Below are 20120 nucleotides of genomic sequence, written 5' to 3' on the forward strand. Positions count from 1 at the left end.
TCCCTACCTTTGGTTAATCAAATATTTTCCAGGGTTTGATTCCTGTAAGGGGCTCCAGCTGTTATCTTTTTGCATTACTTTTTACTGGATGCTTTAGGCATTATTTAACAGGTATCTTTAATTGACTTCAATCTACTAAGTATTACACTACTTTACATTAAGATTTCTGAGCCTTGTAACAGTACAGTTCTATTTACCCATAGTCTCCGTTATACAACTCTGGCAGACAGGTCCTTTTAATCTAGGTGGTGTACAGGTGTTTTCTATTTTTGCTCCTTGAGCCAGTGCACGGCTTTGGAGTATTCAAATTGCAAACACAGAAGCTAAGGAAATAGAGGTTTGACCAAAACACTCAACAGTATTTATTCAGTTTTTTTCTTCAGTTTAAAGACTTTCTGTATGAAATTATGTATCTATGCATCCAGTATCAGGATATCAATTAACTGACAGTGAATTGTGCAAACTTCTGGTCCTTCTAATGTAAGGAAAAATCTTGTTTGAAACATTTTAATGATTACTTAAGTTTATTCCATTTTTCTCCTGCTTTATTAGTCACTACCAAGATATTAATAATATGTTTTGAAACAACAATTTTAGAGATTTGCCTTTAAAGTAACCCAAACCCAATACCCACAGTGATATGAAAAGGTATTATCCCAGGTGTTTAAAATTGTTCTTCACAACATTTTAATTTCCTGATGGAGTGAAAACAAAATTGTTTGATAAAAGCTACTGTTTACCAAGACCTGTTTGAAACACTGAATGCTTCACATGTACCATCTTAATCTTCACAACACTGAGGTTAAGTACTATCCCCCATTTCTGGCTGAGTAAACAGAATAAAAGTTCAGGAATTTATTCAAAGTCCATAAACATCACTAATATTCAAAATTTATGCATTTTTTTTTACGATCTTTCTATATCCTTAGCCTGCACTCTTAAACAGGTTATATACTATCTCTATGTGGGTAAGAGGGGAAAGTAGATGGGAACTTCCAGGACAGATCCTTTCATCTAGGTTTGTAGTTAAAAGCACTGAGGAGAGGTTGAGGAACCCACTTGAGTAAATACAGGAAACTTAAAAGCTGTCAACTAAGAAGAAAACTGAAAAACTAAAAAGCAGCTCTAAAAACTCAAACGCAAAGAAGTCTTGGGTCATATTCAGAGGAGCAAAAGGATTAAAGCAACTTAATAAACACACCAAGGGCATGACTACTCAACCAGAAAACTACCATCCCTAATACGTGAGTTGCTCAGTTGACATTACATTCAGATGAGTAGTATTAAAAACATGGGGAGATACTTAGTGTTTAACAAAAATTGGTAAAATTTTTATGTGCATATTCAAAGTGTGAAACTCACTTAAGTGACACATCATGTTTCCCATTAGTTGGCTATATCAAGTTTGTGAGACTTCCTCCTCCAAAATAGTTCAATAGATTTATGTTAAAGACAACATGTGTATTGAAAGTAGCAATTTTATTTGAGTTAAAATTATTTACAAAAACCCAAAGACATACTTCATGAAACTGGTACAAACTATTTTTTTTCCTGCCGTTGGCTTTTGCTCCAAAGATCACAGCTGAGAAATACTGTATAAAATAAAAATAGGATTGGATTCAAAAAAGTACTCTACCTTCTAATTTCCAATTGGTAGTATTTACAGAAATATTTACAATGGAAAAAAAGGTTACTTTAAAACTTTAATTTGCAAGTCAGCCTCAAGTACCCTAAAATGCAGAGTTCTCTGAGGGTTAAAAACACACAAATGCACTGCAGTTGGTGAGGTGATTTCTTCCCCACAACTCCCCACCAAAATCTGCATCTCTATCAGTGCTTGACAATTAGTTATTATTTAAAAAACAAAACAAAAAAACTGTTAAACACTGAGGTAAATCAATTCTCAAATGATTACCAGTGTAACAGAAAAATGCAGTTCGCCCTGACTGTTCTTATCCAAATGTTTTATAATACACCTTACCATCTGCCACAAGTCAGTTTGATCAACACGAAAAATCTCTTCCTAAATCCAATGAGTAATAAATATCAGTGTATTTTAAAATAATTTAATTCTATTTTATGGATATCATTTACCAGTAAGCTTTTAAAATAGTTTGCTAAGCTAGCTTTTATACTCAGGGCAAATACAACCTCAATCTTTCCCAAGTTACACTGGCATACTATGCTCTTAAAAGGTGATGGGTGGGGTTTGGGGTGGGTAGGAGGAAGGAGAAAACAATTTGACTGGAATCAGTTACTTCCTTATAGATTTCTCAACAATCTGCATTATCAAAAATAGGAAGACAATAAAAGGCAGCCACTGCATTAAAAAACATTACAGGTGGCACTGATCCAAGAGCCCCAATTTGTCACTTTATACAAGGAAATAACAAAGTCTAAATGGGTAAAAATTAGACTTTCAGCTATTTTCCCCAATACACACCAAACTAATATTTTTATGGCTTCAAGTTTTACAAATCCAATGAAGAAACATAACTACCTGAAAGGTATTTTAATGTATTAAATGAAATCTCTGGAAAGCCTGTATTCAGGCCTGATCAAGAAAAAAGAAAAAAATGTATTAACCAGTGGTCTGAACAATAATTAATATAATAAAAATTTGCAGTGTTGTGAAATTAAACATATGTGTTTTGTGTGTTCCAAACAACACACTGTTCTATGAACTAAAAGAATCTGAATGAAGAAAAGGATCTTCTCTAAACCAACAATTTAAGGCTTTGCATTTATGCATTCGATCCTGTCACTCTTATAGAAGAATATACATGTTATCTGGAAACATGAATTCTACATTGGTGTTTTAGCTTACTTATATTTACTGTACTGAACATTAGAAAATATATCTAGAGAGTTCTCCCTCAAAACTTAATCATGTCTCAAGAGCCTCCCCTAACATTAAGGGTAAACTACCCTGGGTTTGTCTATTTTGCTTCATCCTTTTAACAGGGCACATCATCATATATTCCCTCAAACTGTTATTTGTTTTTTTGCGTCTATAGCTATGACTCATTATGATATGATAATGAATATGGTCATGGTCTCAAAGGTGAAAAATAGTTTTGACAACCCAAACCAAATCAAGAATAAAAAAATATACTATTAATCCCTTGTGTCTTTGGATTCCATCTAATTTTAAATATAGACAGCAGTTCAGGGAACAACAACAAAAAAAATTCACAAAATTATTAAAAGCTTTATTTACGATAGGAATCATTCAACAAAAAAGCAAAAGCAAATGAGCCTGAAAAAGGAACTAAGCTGTTGTCTAGAATGTCCCCAGAACATTCGATACCTCAGTAGCTAAGCTGCCTTTGCACCTGGCTGGCATGACAACAGTGGCTCAACATACACAGCAGTTGCACTAACAGCAGCACAAATTTTCCCCTCAAAACTTGTCCAGAATAAAAGCAAGAAAACAAGGGGAGAGTATAAATTCTGCCAAAGTGTATGTAAATACTGTGTGGAACTGTTAACAGCCTGAACCTTTTCCCTCATTTTTGATAGTTGCAGATTGATGTAGTAACTGTCACTTAGCAAATGCAGAATGCATGACGAAGAAGAAATCAGGTGGCCTTAAAAATCCACATATGAATGATACTGATGAATGTTCTTGGTATATCTTCAAGGACTTCTTTCGTGACTTTTCTTTGTCTAAGAATAGCTCCAGCATTACCGAGCACCTGAAGCAAAGGTAAAGCAGCTAGCAATGTTCCAAGTATTCAATCACTCTAGAGATAGATTTCTGGCCTGTGGTTCCAACAGCACACTGAAAAGGGGAGGATTGGAGGTCAGGGGTGGTGGGGTGGGGGGGGGAGAGGAAGTAACAATTAATATTTATCAAATTTTCAAAAGTATTGAATCAAAGCTTAAATTCTTTAGCTTTACTAAACCAAAAAAACACTATGAATCAAAAGAGAATTGTGGCTTTGATAATATAGTATCAATATATTTGGCCATAATAATTCAGTTATCTTAAAGAATAGAACACAATTATTAAGAGAATCATTTTTTTGCTTCTATTCACTATGGCCAAATATTTGTATTTCTACTGTCATTAATGTATCATATTTAAAACAAGCTGCAATAGAAGCCACTTACAGTAAGATTCATGAAGCTCAGGAATTTTTTGAGCATCTCTGTCATTATTGAAAAGTCCCCTTCTGGCAGATACTCACGCACAGTGGTCACATTGATCTGAGGAAACATGGAAACATTGATCAGGTGACAGAAAACATAAGCTTGAACCTTGCACTGTGTTGTTGGTTTTGGCACACACACCCTATTTCAAACTTCTACAAGGTCCTTGAACTTCTTGTAGATAGTAGTTCAAGGACCTATGTGATTTCCTTTTCCACACTCCTTAATTCTGTAAGTGTGTGTGTCCATTCCCTACTCTATCCCATTCTCAGAAAGAACGGAAAAAAGGTAAAGCTGACAAAGGCTACAAAGAAACGTGTGCATGTTTACTTTTGTAAATGCACAGAAAGATGCCTGAAATAACAAAATGCACTGTTGAATGTGTGTGTTGGGGGGGGTGAGGGGTGGTGGAGATGGAAGGAGAGGGAAGGAGTACAGACTTAGAATGCATCCAAAAAGCTGCTTAGGAATACAAAGAAAAAGATCAAAGAAAATTCTTAGTGTTCCTATGTAGGCTAGGAATTAACTGTATCTTTCCAAAGATAATGTAATATCATCTATGAGAAGGAAAATGTAGGCAATGCCAGGAGAGATTAAAATGTTTCCCTCCATTATTACCAAGAAGCAGCCAAACTATATATAAACCAATTTGTTGTAAGAAAAATAGATGGCCTGCTTTAAAAACTGTTTTATTTCAATATATTTTTTAAATGCTTTAAGCATTTTAAGCATAGCTCTTCTACGGAGGCTCACCTATAATAAAAAGCACATACAAAAAAATGTTGTCTCGAGTTTTGGGCCACAAGATGGGGAGGAAGTGGGAAGCTTCCAATTTGACTTTTGTTGATGGAGGCAGGGGAGGAAAGAGTACATATTATCTCTTAGGAAAGTTGCAACCAATCCCCTCCTTCCAACTTTAACTGCTACTGAGTTAGATCTTGGAGCTAAAATCTTTAAAATACTTATATTTTTAAAATATACTGAAAAGTGGAGAGTATGTTATAAGGGCAATAGCTATGGTAACTAACTGCAGAGGTAAAGGAACGCTGGATTTAATAACATCTTTAACCAGTTTCTAGGAAAGGGACATGATAGCACAGTGGTGGGAAGAACAGTGGCTATGTTGTCTATGAAGAGTGCTCAATAGAAAAGTGTACTTCTATCATTCAGAATAAATGATTAGATCCTAGATTTTGAGTGAAAGCCCTCAACAACCCAAATCAAATCCTTTTCTATCAACACACTACAGAATACAATATAATAAGTAGCTGAGGCATAGGAAGGAGAGCCTGAGCTTTTTTTTTTTTGGCTGCGCTGCATGGCATGTGGGATCTCAGTTCCCTGACCAGGGATCGAACCCGTATCCCCTGCATTGAAAGGTGGATTCTTTACCACTGGACCACCAGGGAAGTCCCTGAGCATTTATTTTTAAATAGTGTGCAGCAGGTATAAAAAGAAAAGGTGTGAAATGGCATGGCCTATTTGGGAAATTTAGAAAAAGTACTCACAGGGTATGACAGATTTTAATATTGGATCAACTATACTTCAATAAAATAAAATTTTAAATAAGAAATAAAAATTGGAGAAGCATTTAAGTTTGGAGTCTTACAGTAGTAAACAAAGTCATCATTCCCTAAATGATGGTGAGTCAGGAGAGATTGATGAGAGAGGAGTTACATGATCAGATGTGCTCTTAAGGAAGTCAGCTATGGTGGCAGTGTGCAGGATTTCAGGAATGGAGAGTGTCAAGAGAGCAGCAAGGATAGAAAGACCAGAGAGAAGACTGACCATTGCAATGCACCAAGATGTATAGTGGGTAATGGAAAATGACACCAGAGTCTCCTGGGCTTCCTAAGCATGTTGTCCTTTATCATAAAGCAGCACTTAACTGCATATAACCACCTGCTTTCTTGTCTCTCCTCCACTTAAACATTGGGCAAACCAGTTTCTTTTAGATTTTGTGGCATCAGCTAGCTCTTTGGGGTTAATCATAATGATTCCCAAGGCAACGAAGACATCCTGGGCTCTATGAATTCACAATATTGTTTACAACCTAAGGAACTTATCTCTTTAGAGACAGGAGATAGACAAATAGGAAATTATTAACATGGGAAAGATGGCCCTAAATAAATCACATCTGATAATAAGTTAATTTTAAGAATGATTATTTAAGATAGAACATGATTGAAACCAGGTGTATACAAAATACAATACCTAAAAATCTTTAAATAGCATACCCATTGTTTTTTTCTTTTGTGGGGGCGAGGGGGGAGTCCTCCTCCTTCCCTTTGCTTGGTATGTGTTTCTCATTTGTCCTTAAATCTCCGGATTTTAAGGAAATAAGGAAAAGAGCTGAGCTGAAGAGATTCAGGAAAGGGAATAAAGATTTGCAGGGACTCCAGAGCCACAGTAAGAACTCTGGTCTTGATCCTGAAAGCAGCTGTGCCAGCAAGGGCCACAACGAAGTGGGCTACTGTGCATTTAGATCTGAGCTTGTCTACAATATAAATATGGAAGAGATGAACAAGAAGGATTCAGAAAAATGCACAGGACTTAAGACAGACAGATACAGGGCAATGCAGAAAACTCAATGGCAAAAATGAGGAAATAAGGGTAGGCTGATAGAAGCCCTTCATATCATAATTATGTTCTTCTAATCCTCCTACACAACACATCTCCACTCCTTCTTGCGTCCTGAATGCCCTTGCTTGTAAGGGAAAAAAACAACTCCTTTTTTTGTAAAATTTGGCTCTTCTACTGGGCCTTTATGTTAAAAAAAAAAGAAAAAATCCACATGTCCCCGATTTTAAAGCAGACTGTCTGAATAGCCAGAACTGTCCACTTTTGTGCTGATCCAGCCCAATTGTGTAGACACTCACATGCTTCTCGTAGTTAAATCATGAGGATCTAAATCTCACATAGTAATCCCATTTTCCTGGTCAGTGAGTAGATCAAACAAAATCATGCGAGCTAATGTTAGCCAAGGCAAAGGGAAGTCTACTTTTTGTAGTGGGTGTGGGAGAGGTCCTAGAGAAAAGAAACCATTGCTCTTACAAAGAAACAAAGAGGCCACATTCTTCTGCTGGACATTATTTAACTAGATGAGACACATAGCCAGAGTCAGCATAGGGCCATGAAGAGAGCTAGCAAAAGATAAGACAATAAATATGCAGAAGACAGCAGAGTTTAAAAATAGAAATTATGAGTCCTTGATGCTATCACTGAGGCTAGACTTTTCCACCTTAAAAGTCAGCTGAGTGCAGGTTTTATATGATGTTCTTTTACTTCAACCAAAGACATGTGAAATCGATTCCTCCATCAATCTGGAACTTACTCATCAAACCCAATATACTCTTACTTTGAAATGCACCTTCTAAAGCTCACCAAATATAAATGTTTTTAGCATGAGGGGAAATAAATAATAATTAGGTAATGATGTGAAGTGATCACAATGGAATCCTTTTAAGATACATAAAACAACACTGAACTTACTGGACTCTCCTGGCAGAGACACCCGAGAAGTAGTGCTGTGTATGAGGCCACAATGCAGTCCTCCATGTGTTTGCCAGCATGCTGAAGGGCTGAAAGTATTAAAACAGAAAACCGTAACTGCACATCCAAAAAAAAGCCCACAAGAAAACAAACGCCCCCAGGAAACCAACTGCTGAACATCGATAAATGGTGCCAGGAAGATGGGCTATCCAAACAAATTAACAAAAAAATAACACAAGTGGAAGAGGGACCTTAATTAAAAGCTAAAACCATAAAACTTTCAGAAGAAAACACAGGACTAAATCTTTGTGACCTTGGGTTAGGAAATGGTTTCTTAGACACAACACCAAAACCACAAGTGACAACATAAAAAACAGGTTAAGTTAGACTTCATCAAATTTAAAGCTTCACCATCAAAAAAGTGAAGACAACTCACCAAATTTATCTGCAAATCATGTACTTGATAAGAGTCAAGTCTCTAAAATACACAGAATTCTTACAACTCAACAACAACAAAAAGAGACAACCCAATTTAAAATATGGGCAAAATTTCCAAACTCTAAAAACCTTTAGAGGTCATATTATTTGGCTGCTTCTCTTTACAGATGAGTAAAGAATGAACCAGGGAGGAAAAGCAAACCTTCCCCACACTGCACATATACCTTCCTCAGTGCTAGGAAGCCAATGAAGAAGAACTATGAAAAAGCAAAGTTTGTCTGCACTGAACTAGAGAGGCCATAAAATAGCAAGATTATTACAACACATGAATTAAAAGAAAGTCTTGCAGGAAAAAAACCACATTACTTTTTTTAATACACCAGTCAAAATAAATATACCTTTATTGAGGTCAAGTTCTTCATCGTCGTCCTCCTTCTTATGTTTCTCTTCTGTACCATCAGTCTTTTCAGTTGATACCCACTGTATTTCTCCACTTGTTTCTTGCCACTCTCCACTCTTATCATGCTGAGTGGTGGGAGCATCTTTGATCAATTCATCTGTTTTACTTTCCGCCAACTGTGCTGCTCGCTCTCGCTCAAGGAATAGCTGATAAACATCATTTTTGAAGATCATTAAAAGGATCACCAACCAACATGTATGTACCCAAATATAAGGCTCTATTTGCTTTTAAACATCACTAACCCTAAGAAGCATGCTGTTTGGTAAAAAGGGTAATAAAAGCCTTCACTCTACATCCAACTGAAGGCCAAAACAAAAATATAAATGCGACTGGGGTTCAATCAAGTGCATTATCTACTGATGATGCATACATTGTTTTTAAGAATGAAAATCTTAACTCCTTCCCTTAATTTAGATAATACTGACAGGAAATTCAAGCAAAAACTACAAATTAAAGGTTAAAATTAAAAGAGTTAAAAATTCTTTAAACCTAAGCAGCCTGGATAAATTAACTGGAAGGAAGGAAGGAAGGACACTGAATAAAGCTACATAGTATTGGGGGAAAGCAACATAGCTTCTTTAAAAGAAATTTAAAGAAATAAACAAGAACGAGTGAAAGTAAAAGGCCAGTTTTCAGAGAAAGACTCAGAAGTGAATCTCAACTAGTATTATTAACAATAGAAGTACAGGGTGTGGAGACAAGGGAACCCTGTTGCACTGTTGGTGGGAATGTAAATTGACACAGCCACTATGGAGAACAGTATGGAGGTTCCTTAAAAAACTAAAAATAGAACTACCATACGACCCAGCAATCCCACTACTGGGCATATACCCTGAGAAAACCATAATTCAAAGAGTCATGTATCATTGCAGCTCTATTTACAATAGCCAGGACATGGAAGCAGCCTAAGTGCTCATCAACAGATGAATGGATAAAGAAGATGTGGCACGTATATACAATGGAATATTAGCCATAAAAAGAAACGAAACTGAGCTATTTGTAATGAGGTGGATGGACCTAGAGTCTGTCATACAGAGTGAAGTAAGTCAGAAAGAGAAAAATACTGTATGCTAACACATATATATGGAATCTAAGGAAGAAAAAAAAAAGGTCATGAAGAACCTAGGGCCAAGACGGGAATAAAGACAGACCTACTAGAGAATGGACTTGAGGATATGGGGAGGGGGAAGGGTAAGCTGTGATAAAGTGAGAGTGGCATGGATATATATACACTACCAAACGTAAAAATAGATAGCTAGTGGGAAGCATCCGCATAGCACAGGGAGATCAGCTTGCTGCTTTGTGACCACCTAGAGGGGTGGGATAGGGAGGGTGGGAGGGAGGGAGACGTAAGAGGGAAAGATATAGGAACATTTGTATATGTATAATTGATTCACTTCGTTATGAAGCAGAAACTAACACACCATTGTAAAGCAATTATAGTCCAATAAAGATGTTAAAAAAAAAAGTACAGTGCTCACTTCAGCAGCACATATACTAAAATTGGAACAATACAGAGATTAGGCTGGCGCCTGCGCAAGGATGACACACAAATTCGTGAAGTGTTCCATACTTTTTACAACTAGAGATTATCATACTAAGTGAAGTCACAAAGAAAAAAACAAATACCATATGATACCACTTATATGTGGAATCTAAAATATGACACAAATGAACCTATCTACAAAGCAGAAACAGACTCACAGATACAGTGAACATAGACTTGTTGCCAAGGGGGAGGGGAGTGGGGGAGGGATGGACTGGGAGTTTACGGTTAGTAGATGCAAACTATTACATATAGAATGGGCGGACAACAGGTCCTACTGTACAGGACAGGGAACTACAGTCAGTGTTCTGGGATAAACCATGATGGAAAAGAATATGAAAAAGAATGTATATGTGTAACTGAGTCACTCTTCTGTACAGCAGAAATTAACACAACGTTTTAAATCAACTATACTTCAATTAAAAACAAACAATGGAAGTATAATTGTCAATGGAAGTATACACCAAAAAGTCTAAAAGGGCACACACACTAAAATCTTTTGCCTTCACTTACTTCCCTGTGCTGATACAGTGTTGAATGTACAGAAAGCATTTCATATATTTGCTGATACGATTTGGAGAAAATCCCAAGTTACTAATGACAACTACCTGAAAACTAAATGCCAAGTAGATCTCAAAAACTTGCTGAGTATATACAAGAGTGGTATGTAAACTTTAATACCCTTAAGAAAATAAAATTTAAGCTTTATATAAAGCAGTATTTCTTAAAATTGGGTTCAGCGATCCCTAGGGGAACGCAAGATCCTTTCAGGGAGTCGGTGAAGTCAAAACTGCATTCATAAGAATATTAAAAGGTCAACTGACTTCTTTCATTCTCTCATGACTGTATGGTGGAGTGTTCCAGAATCTACATGCTATGTGATTATGTTATTGTTACAGTGGTTAATAGAATGAGTGCCTGTATTTTACACTTTTCTGTTTTGATTTCTAATTTAGTAAATATCAATAGATAAAGCACACATAAACAAGAGTTCTTTGGAGTTCCCAATAATTGTTAAGAGTATAGAGAAGTCCTGAGATCAAAATATTTGAAAAGAGAATGATGGGCTTCTAGTTATGACTCAGGAAAAGATCCAAGTTGTTGAAGATTTTACCTCAAGACACAGTTCAAGCACTTCTAGTTTCAAAAAGGCCAAAAGAATTAAAGGTTAGCAAAGCCTTCAGAAAAAAATGAAAAGAATGGTTCACTATCACTTGTGAACATGTACAAATTGTCATTTAAGAAAATTACAAAGGTAGCTAGGAACTGGCAAAAAGTAAAAACTGTAATGCCCAGCACTGTCAAAAAACAAAAACTCAATACAGTTTGGGGGGGAGTATAAATAGAAGGGAGAGGGAGTGTTTGGTTTTTGGGGTGGAGTGAGTTGGAGACGTCAATTTTAAAACACATATTCTGACACAATTCCTAAGCCAGGAAATTATACTTTGAAAAGTACGTCCCAATATTTAGTTGCACACAGTCCTGGGCGCAGATCAGACCAGTAAGTAAATGCTGGAGGACTTGAACCAGGATAGCGCTAGAACTTAATTCCTAATTTGTTGTTAATAATCTACCTTTGATTCATAAACAAATATGTCTTGTTTCTGCTTTTTGCTAACAATGTCTAACAAGTGATTACAGTAGTTGAAAACAGTCAGCAGAGAAGTAATGGTATGCATTCTAACCCAGTGTACCTCTCACAGAACTGGTGAGACTTAGAGAAATGGGGAGTGGGGGGAGGGGGGAGAGAGAAGATGCAACTGATCAAGAAATTGGACAGATGCAACAAACTGAAAGTGTTAGGTTTTAAATTGTTGCTTACCTGCACTAACGCCTGAACTGCGTGAACTTGTCCAGCTATCCTTAAACTATCATCTCCTTCTCCACTACAGAAGGAAGAATCAAAAGAACACGATGTTTCCATGTTGACAAGACAGTGCCGATTCCGAGCACTATACTCCACTAGATTTATCAGTAGACCTAAACCCTATAAAAATTAAAACATGCATGTTACCACAGGGAAGAATTAAAAGCAAATGAACACAATATACATAACTCTTACTGGCAGCCAGAAAACTAATCAGTGCTCTACCATCTACAAAGTGGTTAAAAACCAGTATATGATCTTCCCGAACAAAGATTTCACCATTTTTAAAAGTCACCACTTTTAGTTCTTATACTTTTTATTTTTACACAGGGCGCTTCATAGCTCTCTTTTGTACAATAAGAGGTATATTCATAAGGAATCAATTGAAACCCACAACATATTAAACAACTGGTTCTTAAATCCAAAACTAAGATGAAGTTTTTATCATCTTAATAGATCAAGTACTCATTTCTGAAACAGTCACACTTCAAACTCACCAGCACTCGAATATCAAATCTCTGCTCCTGAGGTAGGTACTTTGGAACCTGAAGCACACAGTTCATCGCTGTGCCAATCAAGCCATCCTGTTCCCCTGTTTTGGTGCTGCCCCATTCTAAAATGGAGAATGGGAAGAGTATGAAAATTGTTACTGATTCTTTATGACAACCAATACTTATTAACATGAATATTAAAAGTTAAAAATATGTATCTTGAACAAAAAGTATAGTTATTCCTTTATTAAAATACATTGTTGATTATATGTCTGAGCCAAGCTACCAAGCTGGTTCTAAAAATATCAACTCCTAAAAAGCAGTTAAATCTATACATGAATAAGTGAATTACATGATGGCAATTTAAAAATCACTACATCAAGACAAGAAACAAGGGAGAGGCTTCCCTGGTGGCACAGTGGTCGGGAATCCCCCTGCCAATGCAGAGGACACGGGTTCGAGCCCTGGTCCAGGAAGATCCCACATGCCACAGAGCAACTAAGCCTGTGTGCCACAAGTGCTAAGCCTGCGCTCTAGAGCCCGCGAGCCACAACTGCTGAGCCCACATACCATAGCTACTGAGGCCCACGCACCTGGAGCCCATGCTCCACAACAAGAGAGGCCACCACAATGAGAAGCCCACACACTGCAACCAAGCGTAGCCCGTGCTCACCGCAACTAGAGAGAGCCCATGCACAACAACGAAGACACAACACAGCCAAAATAAACAAAGAGTAAAGAAAAAAAAACAAGGGGATTAACTTTTTTAAACATGTAATACAATCTATCATTGAGAATATATGTAGAAAATATGACTTACCATTATCATTAGTTAAATTAAGCAACACCCCAATGATGGCTCTCATGCAGTCTTCCACTGCTTTGCCCACGTGATTAGTTACATTCTGGTGAGGCAGAGGCTTACTGTCAGGTAAGCATATACTGTTCTCAGCACGGTTATACTGCTTAATCAATTCTTCACAATGCTGTAATGCTCTTAAAGAGAAGACAAAATACAGACTATTATGCTAAACTAAAATAGTTACACTAAGAATTTTTTTTTAAACATCTTTATTGGGGTATAATTGCTTTACAATGGTGTGTTAGTTTCTGCTTTATAACAAAGTGAATCAGTTATACATATACATATGTCCCCATACCTCTTCCCTCTTCGTCTCCCTCCCTCCCTACACTAAGAATTTCTACTTACTTAGACCTTCATGTTTTAAATCTGTCATAAGGACTACCCTGGTGGTCCAGTGGGTAAAACTCCACGCTCCCAATGCAGGGGGCCCAGGTTCAATCCCTGGTCAGGGAACTAGATCCCACATGCATGCGGCAACTAAAGATCCTGCGTGCCAGTACTATGACCCAACGCAGCCAATAAATAAGTAAATAAATATTTTTAAAACACACAAAGAAAAAAGATAAATCTGTCATAAATGCTGCCAAATTAATTTTTTTCTACCCCAAAAGTTATATCAACTATCTAGTCATGTCTGATATCACACCAGGTGCTCAATTTTATTTTGGGAAAACCTGATAATATAAATTTTTCTAAGCAAAGTTAAAATTATAAAGTCAATGCAGAAGTTTATAACTATACTACCTACAGCTGTCCCCCATTTTACCAATCTCTCTAACATAACAGAACTACCACTACCCCACTCCAAACAAGGTAAAACCTTTAAAAGCTAACACTGGACACTTCTGAATTTGATTTAGATGTTTTTCCTTTAGAATGTAAGCTCTTAGCAAGTAAAGTATATTATTTATATTAACACTGCATAATAACCTTACGTAAATGGATGTTAAATACTTCATAAACATCGGAGCAAATCATTTTTTTTAACATGAGGTCATTTAACTGACATGTCTCCTGGCAGACATACAAGGGTACCAGATACATCCAAGGACTCTCAAGATGCTACCCAAAATAAAAAGGAAATGTAATTTTTAAGTGGGTCTAGTATTTCTCAAGACTCTCTTTAAATCACTAAGTCCATTAACTTAAAAAAGTCTATGAGAGAATGAGGTAAGCTGACTGTCAGTTGATTCTTCATGTATTATATACCACACAAAACCCTTAAAGAAAATTGTACTATATCTAATCCCCCTCTAGCTGCTCCTTAAAACACATCCTCTAGTGAGGAAGGTATTCGTGTCTAACCTAAAATAATTTGTTTAGATGTTTGAGGATGTTCGCCAGAATTACCATGCCGTTACTGTTAACTGCCTTAAGTAGCACTGAGCTAAATCTGTTGGGAGGTGAGGGGAGAACAGTCAGTGTATACCATTTAATCGTTCAATATGCTATCCCTGCATTTATCAGGGTTCTACTGAAAGTTTCAAAAAGTCCTTCACAAACATCCAATTCTGACGTCTACTGCCACTTCTAAGACATCTGACACAAGTTCCTAATCGCAAAGGTTCCTAACCTCCTTTTAGAAGTCCATTTGTCAGGGGTCATGAAGTATACAGGAGACGTTTTAAAAATAAGAAATAGATTTAACTTGCAAGAATACTCTTTGGTGAGGGAGGGTAAAACATGGAAACAAAACAACAACACATGCCTTAAGGATACTAACTGTGATACAAAATTTAAAGAGATGGAGGGGAAACCTACAGATTAAAAACAAGTCTATTGGGAACTAGAGACTATTAGAAATTTGAGACTATGGGAAATTTGAATACTGACTGGATTTATGATAATATTAAGCAATTAATAACTTAAGAGATGAAAATGGTATTGTGGTTATATTTTTTTAGAGTCCTCTTTTAGAGATTATATACTCAAGTATTTATGGATGAAATTATATGAAATCTGTAATTTGCTCCAAAATAATGTAGAGGGGGGAATGGACAGGGTTATACATGGAAACAAGACTGGCCAATGTTTGATGATTATTCAAGCTGCATGAAGTGTACACTGGGGTTTATCAAACTATTGTCTACTTTTGTCTCTGTTTGAAATTCTCCAAAATAAGAACTTAAAAAACAGATAAACTTGAGTCAGGCTGTAGTGGACCTTTGATACTATACTAAGGACTTTGAACATACATCCAAAGACAAGGGATCACAGAGATTAGGAGTTTGGGATTATTTTTACAAGACAGAAATCTGGGGAAAGTTAAACCCCTGTGGTATTATGTTGGAGAGGCTAGAGGCCAGAGTACCAGGGCAGAGGTATCAAAAACTAAAATAGACATATTAGGAAGAAGCTGATGTAATAAGCTAGAACCAGGACTGGAGACATACTTGGAAATTTTACACACACTGAGTGACAGCATTAGCCTAATGTCAAGAAAGTTGGGTGGACAGTGTGAAATGGAGGAAGCTACATATAGATCTAGGGAAACAGGTATAAATAAACAGTAGAAGGCAGCTAGTAAACTTCATTTACATTAAAAATAAGGACTAATGCTTAGTGTTTACTATATGCCAAGCATTGTTCTAGACTTTACATATATATATAAAAACTCCTTAATATATATTGTATATAATATATATTATATACAATATACAAAAGATAGTTTAAAATTTTTTAGAATTAAAATATTATTTAAAATACACATTTAAAATATATATCACATATAATTTAAGATACATTAACATATACTAGTTCTTTTTATTGCAACAACAACCTTGGGTGGGTAGATACAATTATTACCCCCCTTCTGAGGAACCTGTAAGTATTCTTGCCCAAGGTTATAGGGCTGAAGTTCTGAAGCTGGGATCCAAACTCAAGTTATTCTGGCTTCAGAATCTGTACTCCTCTAACTTTTGTACTATACTGCACCGCTTCTGGTTCACAGAACTTGACAGAAAGAAGTACTTGATGGAGGAAGGTGATACAATGGCACTTCCTTTATGGTCAATCCAAATGCTTTAAATAAATAGCATGACATTTCAGAAAAACTTACTTAGCTGATGAAACAATGAGTTGTGAATCTTTATATGCTATCAAGTAGCTTTGATTCTCTGGATTATGCACCGTTACCTAAAAGGGAAAATTTTGAAGTTTTGTGGCAATCCATAACATTCATTCATTCACACACAACACACAGTGCTCTAAAAGACATAAAGATGAGGCATAATTAGCCCTTGTCATCTAAGGGAATAACAACCCACATGTTCTATATTTAAAATAATAGAGCTATAGCTTTATTACAGAATCTAAACACCACTGTTATAACTGCTTGCTCATAATTAATATATTCTGTACTATACATTCACTGTAATGAACTACCAAGCACTTTAAATGTCAGAAAAGAGCAATCACTAACTTAATAAACAAACTAGTATTTTAAACTACTTAAGTAGATTCATTTAGAATTTTAAAAAATTAGATCTGTTTATCAAATGTACCTGACACTCTAGAAAAGGAACAATTTCAATTTCATCTGTGCCAAGAACTTTTCATTCATACTACATTATTTTCCCATAGATGTTTCATAAAGTACCGAGCTAATCCAATCTGGTCAACACACAGTCTATGCATCCTGAAATTCACCGGCAGAATAAATTCTAATCTACACTGAACTGGGTTAAGTCATTCATAGAAGTCAAAGAACAAATAGACTGCATTACAGTTACAATTTCAATTTGGATTAACAAAAGTGAAACTCTAGGGATATGTAACTATGACAGTCTCACATACAGAGTCACATTTAAGATTAAATAATTTTCTCCAAATAGTTGTCCATACTTACACTTTCTAAGACTCGTAAACATCTCTCTGCTCCCCATAATGAGGCTACTAGTTTCTCTTCATCTTCATCTTTACTTAAATGATCCACACATTCTTTCACTAGGAGAAAAGAAATGGACATAAATTAGCATGTCTCACCACTTCAATACTTACCCCCTTTACTAACATTAAAAGCCATCTGTACACATGCTATGAATATGCTGGAACCTCTCCGAACACTGTTTATTCTAAGTTTTATAGTGTGAGATGCTGAAATTTATGAGAATCTAATTTATTATAATTATTTTATTTCCATAATTCCCCAATATCAAACTGTTAATGGCCTTTCCTTTAAAAGTTAAGAGATTTTCAAGATGCTACTAAAAGGAACAGACCTTTTCAAACTGATGCAATTATTCTTTGAAGTATGTAAATAGAATATTTTCTGCAGGCTTCAAATAATATATAAAAATGTTATACATGTGTGTATATCATACCTTTATCTACAATATGATCCAGACCACCCAAAAGCCGTAGTTCTTCTTTAAACCAATCTCCGGCTCGTTTAGAAGTAAGGGACAGTAATGTCTCCATAGCTAAATGCCCAGTCTGAAAATCAAAAGCACCATTAATGAATACTGACTCTTAGCAATAACTCTGAGGCAACACTTCTAGAGACTTCTTTTTTTTAAAAGCATACTGCATGCTACCAGCCCACAGTAATACAGTAAATGCTTTTTTAAATAAAATTAAACTAATTTAAATTCTTAAGCTGAAGAAATGTTTTTAACCATTGGGTTGTTTTCAGAGAAAATCCATTATTTAAAGTAGTCTATCACTTGCCAGTTCAATAAAATATATACTGGTACCATCATATAAAGACTCAAGGGCAAACTGAAGGGTACATGTATTTTAAATGCAAATCAATATATTGGATTTATTTACCACAAAGGCTGTAAAAAGTAATACTCTAGGAACAAGGTGTGGGTGTGTCTAAATTTTTGTCTGTTGGTAAAAACTGGTATCTTATTTCTTTGCTTTGCATTTTTATAATTATAGCAAATGAGCTTGTATTCATATATTTATCAGTTAACTATTTCTTCTACTGTAAGTCCCCTGTCAAATATTCTTTCCTTATTTTCTTGCAAAGTTGCTTGTCTTTTTCCTGTTGTTCTATACATTTTCTTATCTATTCTGAACAAAAATCCTTTGTTACTTTTAGGGTTTCAGATTCACCAGTTTTAAACTTTATACTACAGGGTTATTAGCAGCTTAGATATACATAATGTGGCCACCATGACAAAATTATATATAAATAATGATTCAGGACTACCACTAGAGGAAGCATAGAACAGTCAGAGCCATATTTATAAACCAGTTTAGGTTTTTCCTTCTCTTTATTTGCCTTTAATTATTCATCTTACTTTTTATTGTATTTCTTTTAAAAAACATAAAACCACCCCCCAACAATGGGCAATTTGGTTCCTGTTGCAATAAAGGAACTTTAGTGTAACAAAAGAAATGCTTTAATTAACAAGGCTGAAAAGACCTGGGTATCTTCCCAAAGCTTTTTCCTTCGAAAGATCCAAGTTTACATTAAGTCTCCCTGGCCTATTTGGAACTGAATATAAAATAGATATTCAGAAATGCAAAAAACAGACCTTATCAGTGAAAATCCTCCTATTACTGATTTAGAAGAGATTTTATTCTGTACCTTATAGATTTTACTCTCTACTTTAAAAAGAACAAGGTTGATATCCAAGGTGACAAATATATAACTAGAATTCAACACTACAAAAACAAATTAAATTTTGCTCAGTTCTCATTCTAAGTCCCTGAAACAGTAATGTAATGAGATCGGTACAGGTAGGTTAGCACGTGAGTCACAGAAGTGAAACTGAAGACTAATGAGGCTTTCTTTGCTTAGGAAGATTTGATGTTAATATAGCAAAGACTCATAAGATTTTATGCAAAAAAGGGACTTGACTGTTTGTTTCTATAGGCATAAAAAGGACTGTTTGATAGTTTAGGCTATATTCAGTATATAATAAGCTAGTATTTTAAAATAGCCTACAATTCAAACATTTTATTTGAAACTGGAATAGTCCTCAAAGCGTTAAAGCACAACCAAATCACTAATCAGAATGCTATTCAGCAATTGTGAGTGCTCAGTTATTTAAATTATACTTTAATATTATAATATTAACATTTTAAAGTATCTTTCCATGGCACATCAGGAGAAGCAATGTATTTCAAGGAAGAGGTTGAGCAATTAACGAAACAAAATTAATGTGTAGGAGATAGTCACTGTATGAAACAATGTCTATTGTTAAAATTTAAAACAAACACAATATCCAAGAATAGCTGAAGTTGAGGTGGGGGGAGGCAGGCATCCTAATATTAGCAACTGTGTGTTCTGGTTTTAATCATGTGAGTTAACTACTTAACACAGTATAACAAAGTTATTATCTGGTGTTTACCAGCCTAATAAATTCCACAAAAGATGGAGAAAATTCAATGAACAAGTTTCCCATCATGTTATTTAAGAGTGAATGCCTGGAAAGAATCTAAATGTTCAATAATATGGGAGATGAAATAATAATTTTTAAAAGCTGTATTTATTCCATTATGCAAATAAAAATTATAGGCTCAAATTTATTTTATAGCATTAAAAATTAGTATATGTTGTAAAATTGTTAAAAGTAAATAAAAATTATGAACATATTTTAAAAGCAGTATACAAATAGTTTGGTGAGGTAGAAAGGTTGTTTAGCCACACTTTGAGCATAACAGCTATTTTCTAATTTCAATAAGGGAAAGTACTGAATACGTGTCAATTTTGTATCCTGCTTTTTAATGTTAACTTGCTTTACCCCTCAACCCTCCACTCTACCTGAATCTATTCCCTACTCTACCTTAACTAAACAGAGCAATAACCCTAAGTTCATATGTGGGTAGCACAAAGCATTCTGTAATTTTCT

General features: G+C 35.5%; 1 protein-coding gene across 2 annotated transcripts in view; it reads right to left on the reverse strand.

The window, feature by feature from the left end:
- Positions 1-1931: 1931 nt before the first annotated feature.
- WAPL (WAPL cohesin release factor) overlaps positions 1932-20120 on the reverse strand; it is a 72243-nt gene continuing 54054 nt past the window's right edge. Inside the window, exons 10-19 of one of the 2 annotated variants that reach the window (XM_007458351.1) lie at positions 17637-17748; positions 17162-17259; positions 16373-16449; positions 13270-13445; positions 12456-12571; positions 11914-12078; positions 8484-8691; positions 7648-7736; positions 4117-4212; positions 1932-3784 (exon numbers count right to left, since the gene is read on the reverse strand). In XM_007458351.1, coding sequence (XP_007458413.1) covers positions 3719-3784; positions 4117-4212; positions 7648-7736; positions 8484-8691; positions 11914-12078; positions 12456-12571; positions 13270-13445; positions 16373-16449; positions 17162-17259; positions 17637-17748 — 1203 coding nt within the window. In that variant the 3' untranslated portion in view covers positions 1932-3718. The remainder of the gene's footprint in view (positions 3785-4116; positions 4213-7647; positions 7737-8483; positions 8692-11913; positions 12079-12455; positions 12572-13269; positions 13446-16372; positions 16450-17161; positions 17260-17636; positions 17749-20120) is intronic. The other variant, XM_007458350.1, reaches the window with a different exon arrangement.

The sequence above is a fragment of the Lipotes vexillifer genome, unplaced genomic scaffold (genome assembly GCF_000442215.2).
Source record: "Lipotes vexillifer unplaced genomic scaffold, Lipotes_vexillifer_v1.1 scaffold437, whole genome shotgun sequence".
Taxonomy (NCBI): domain Eukaryota; kingdom Metazoa; phylum Chordata; class Mammalia; order Artiodactyla; family Lipotidae; genus Lipotes; species Lipotes vexillifer.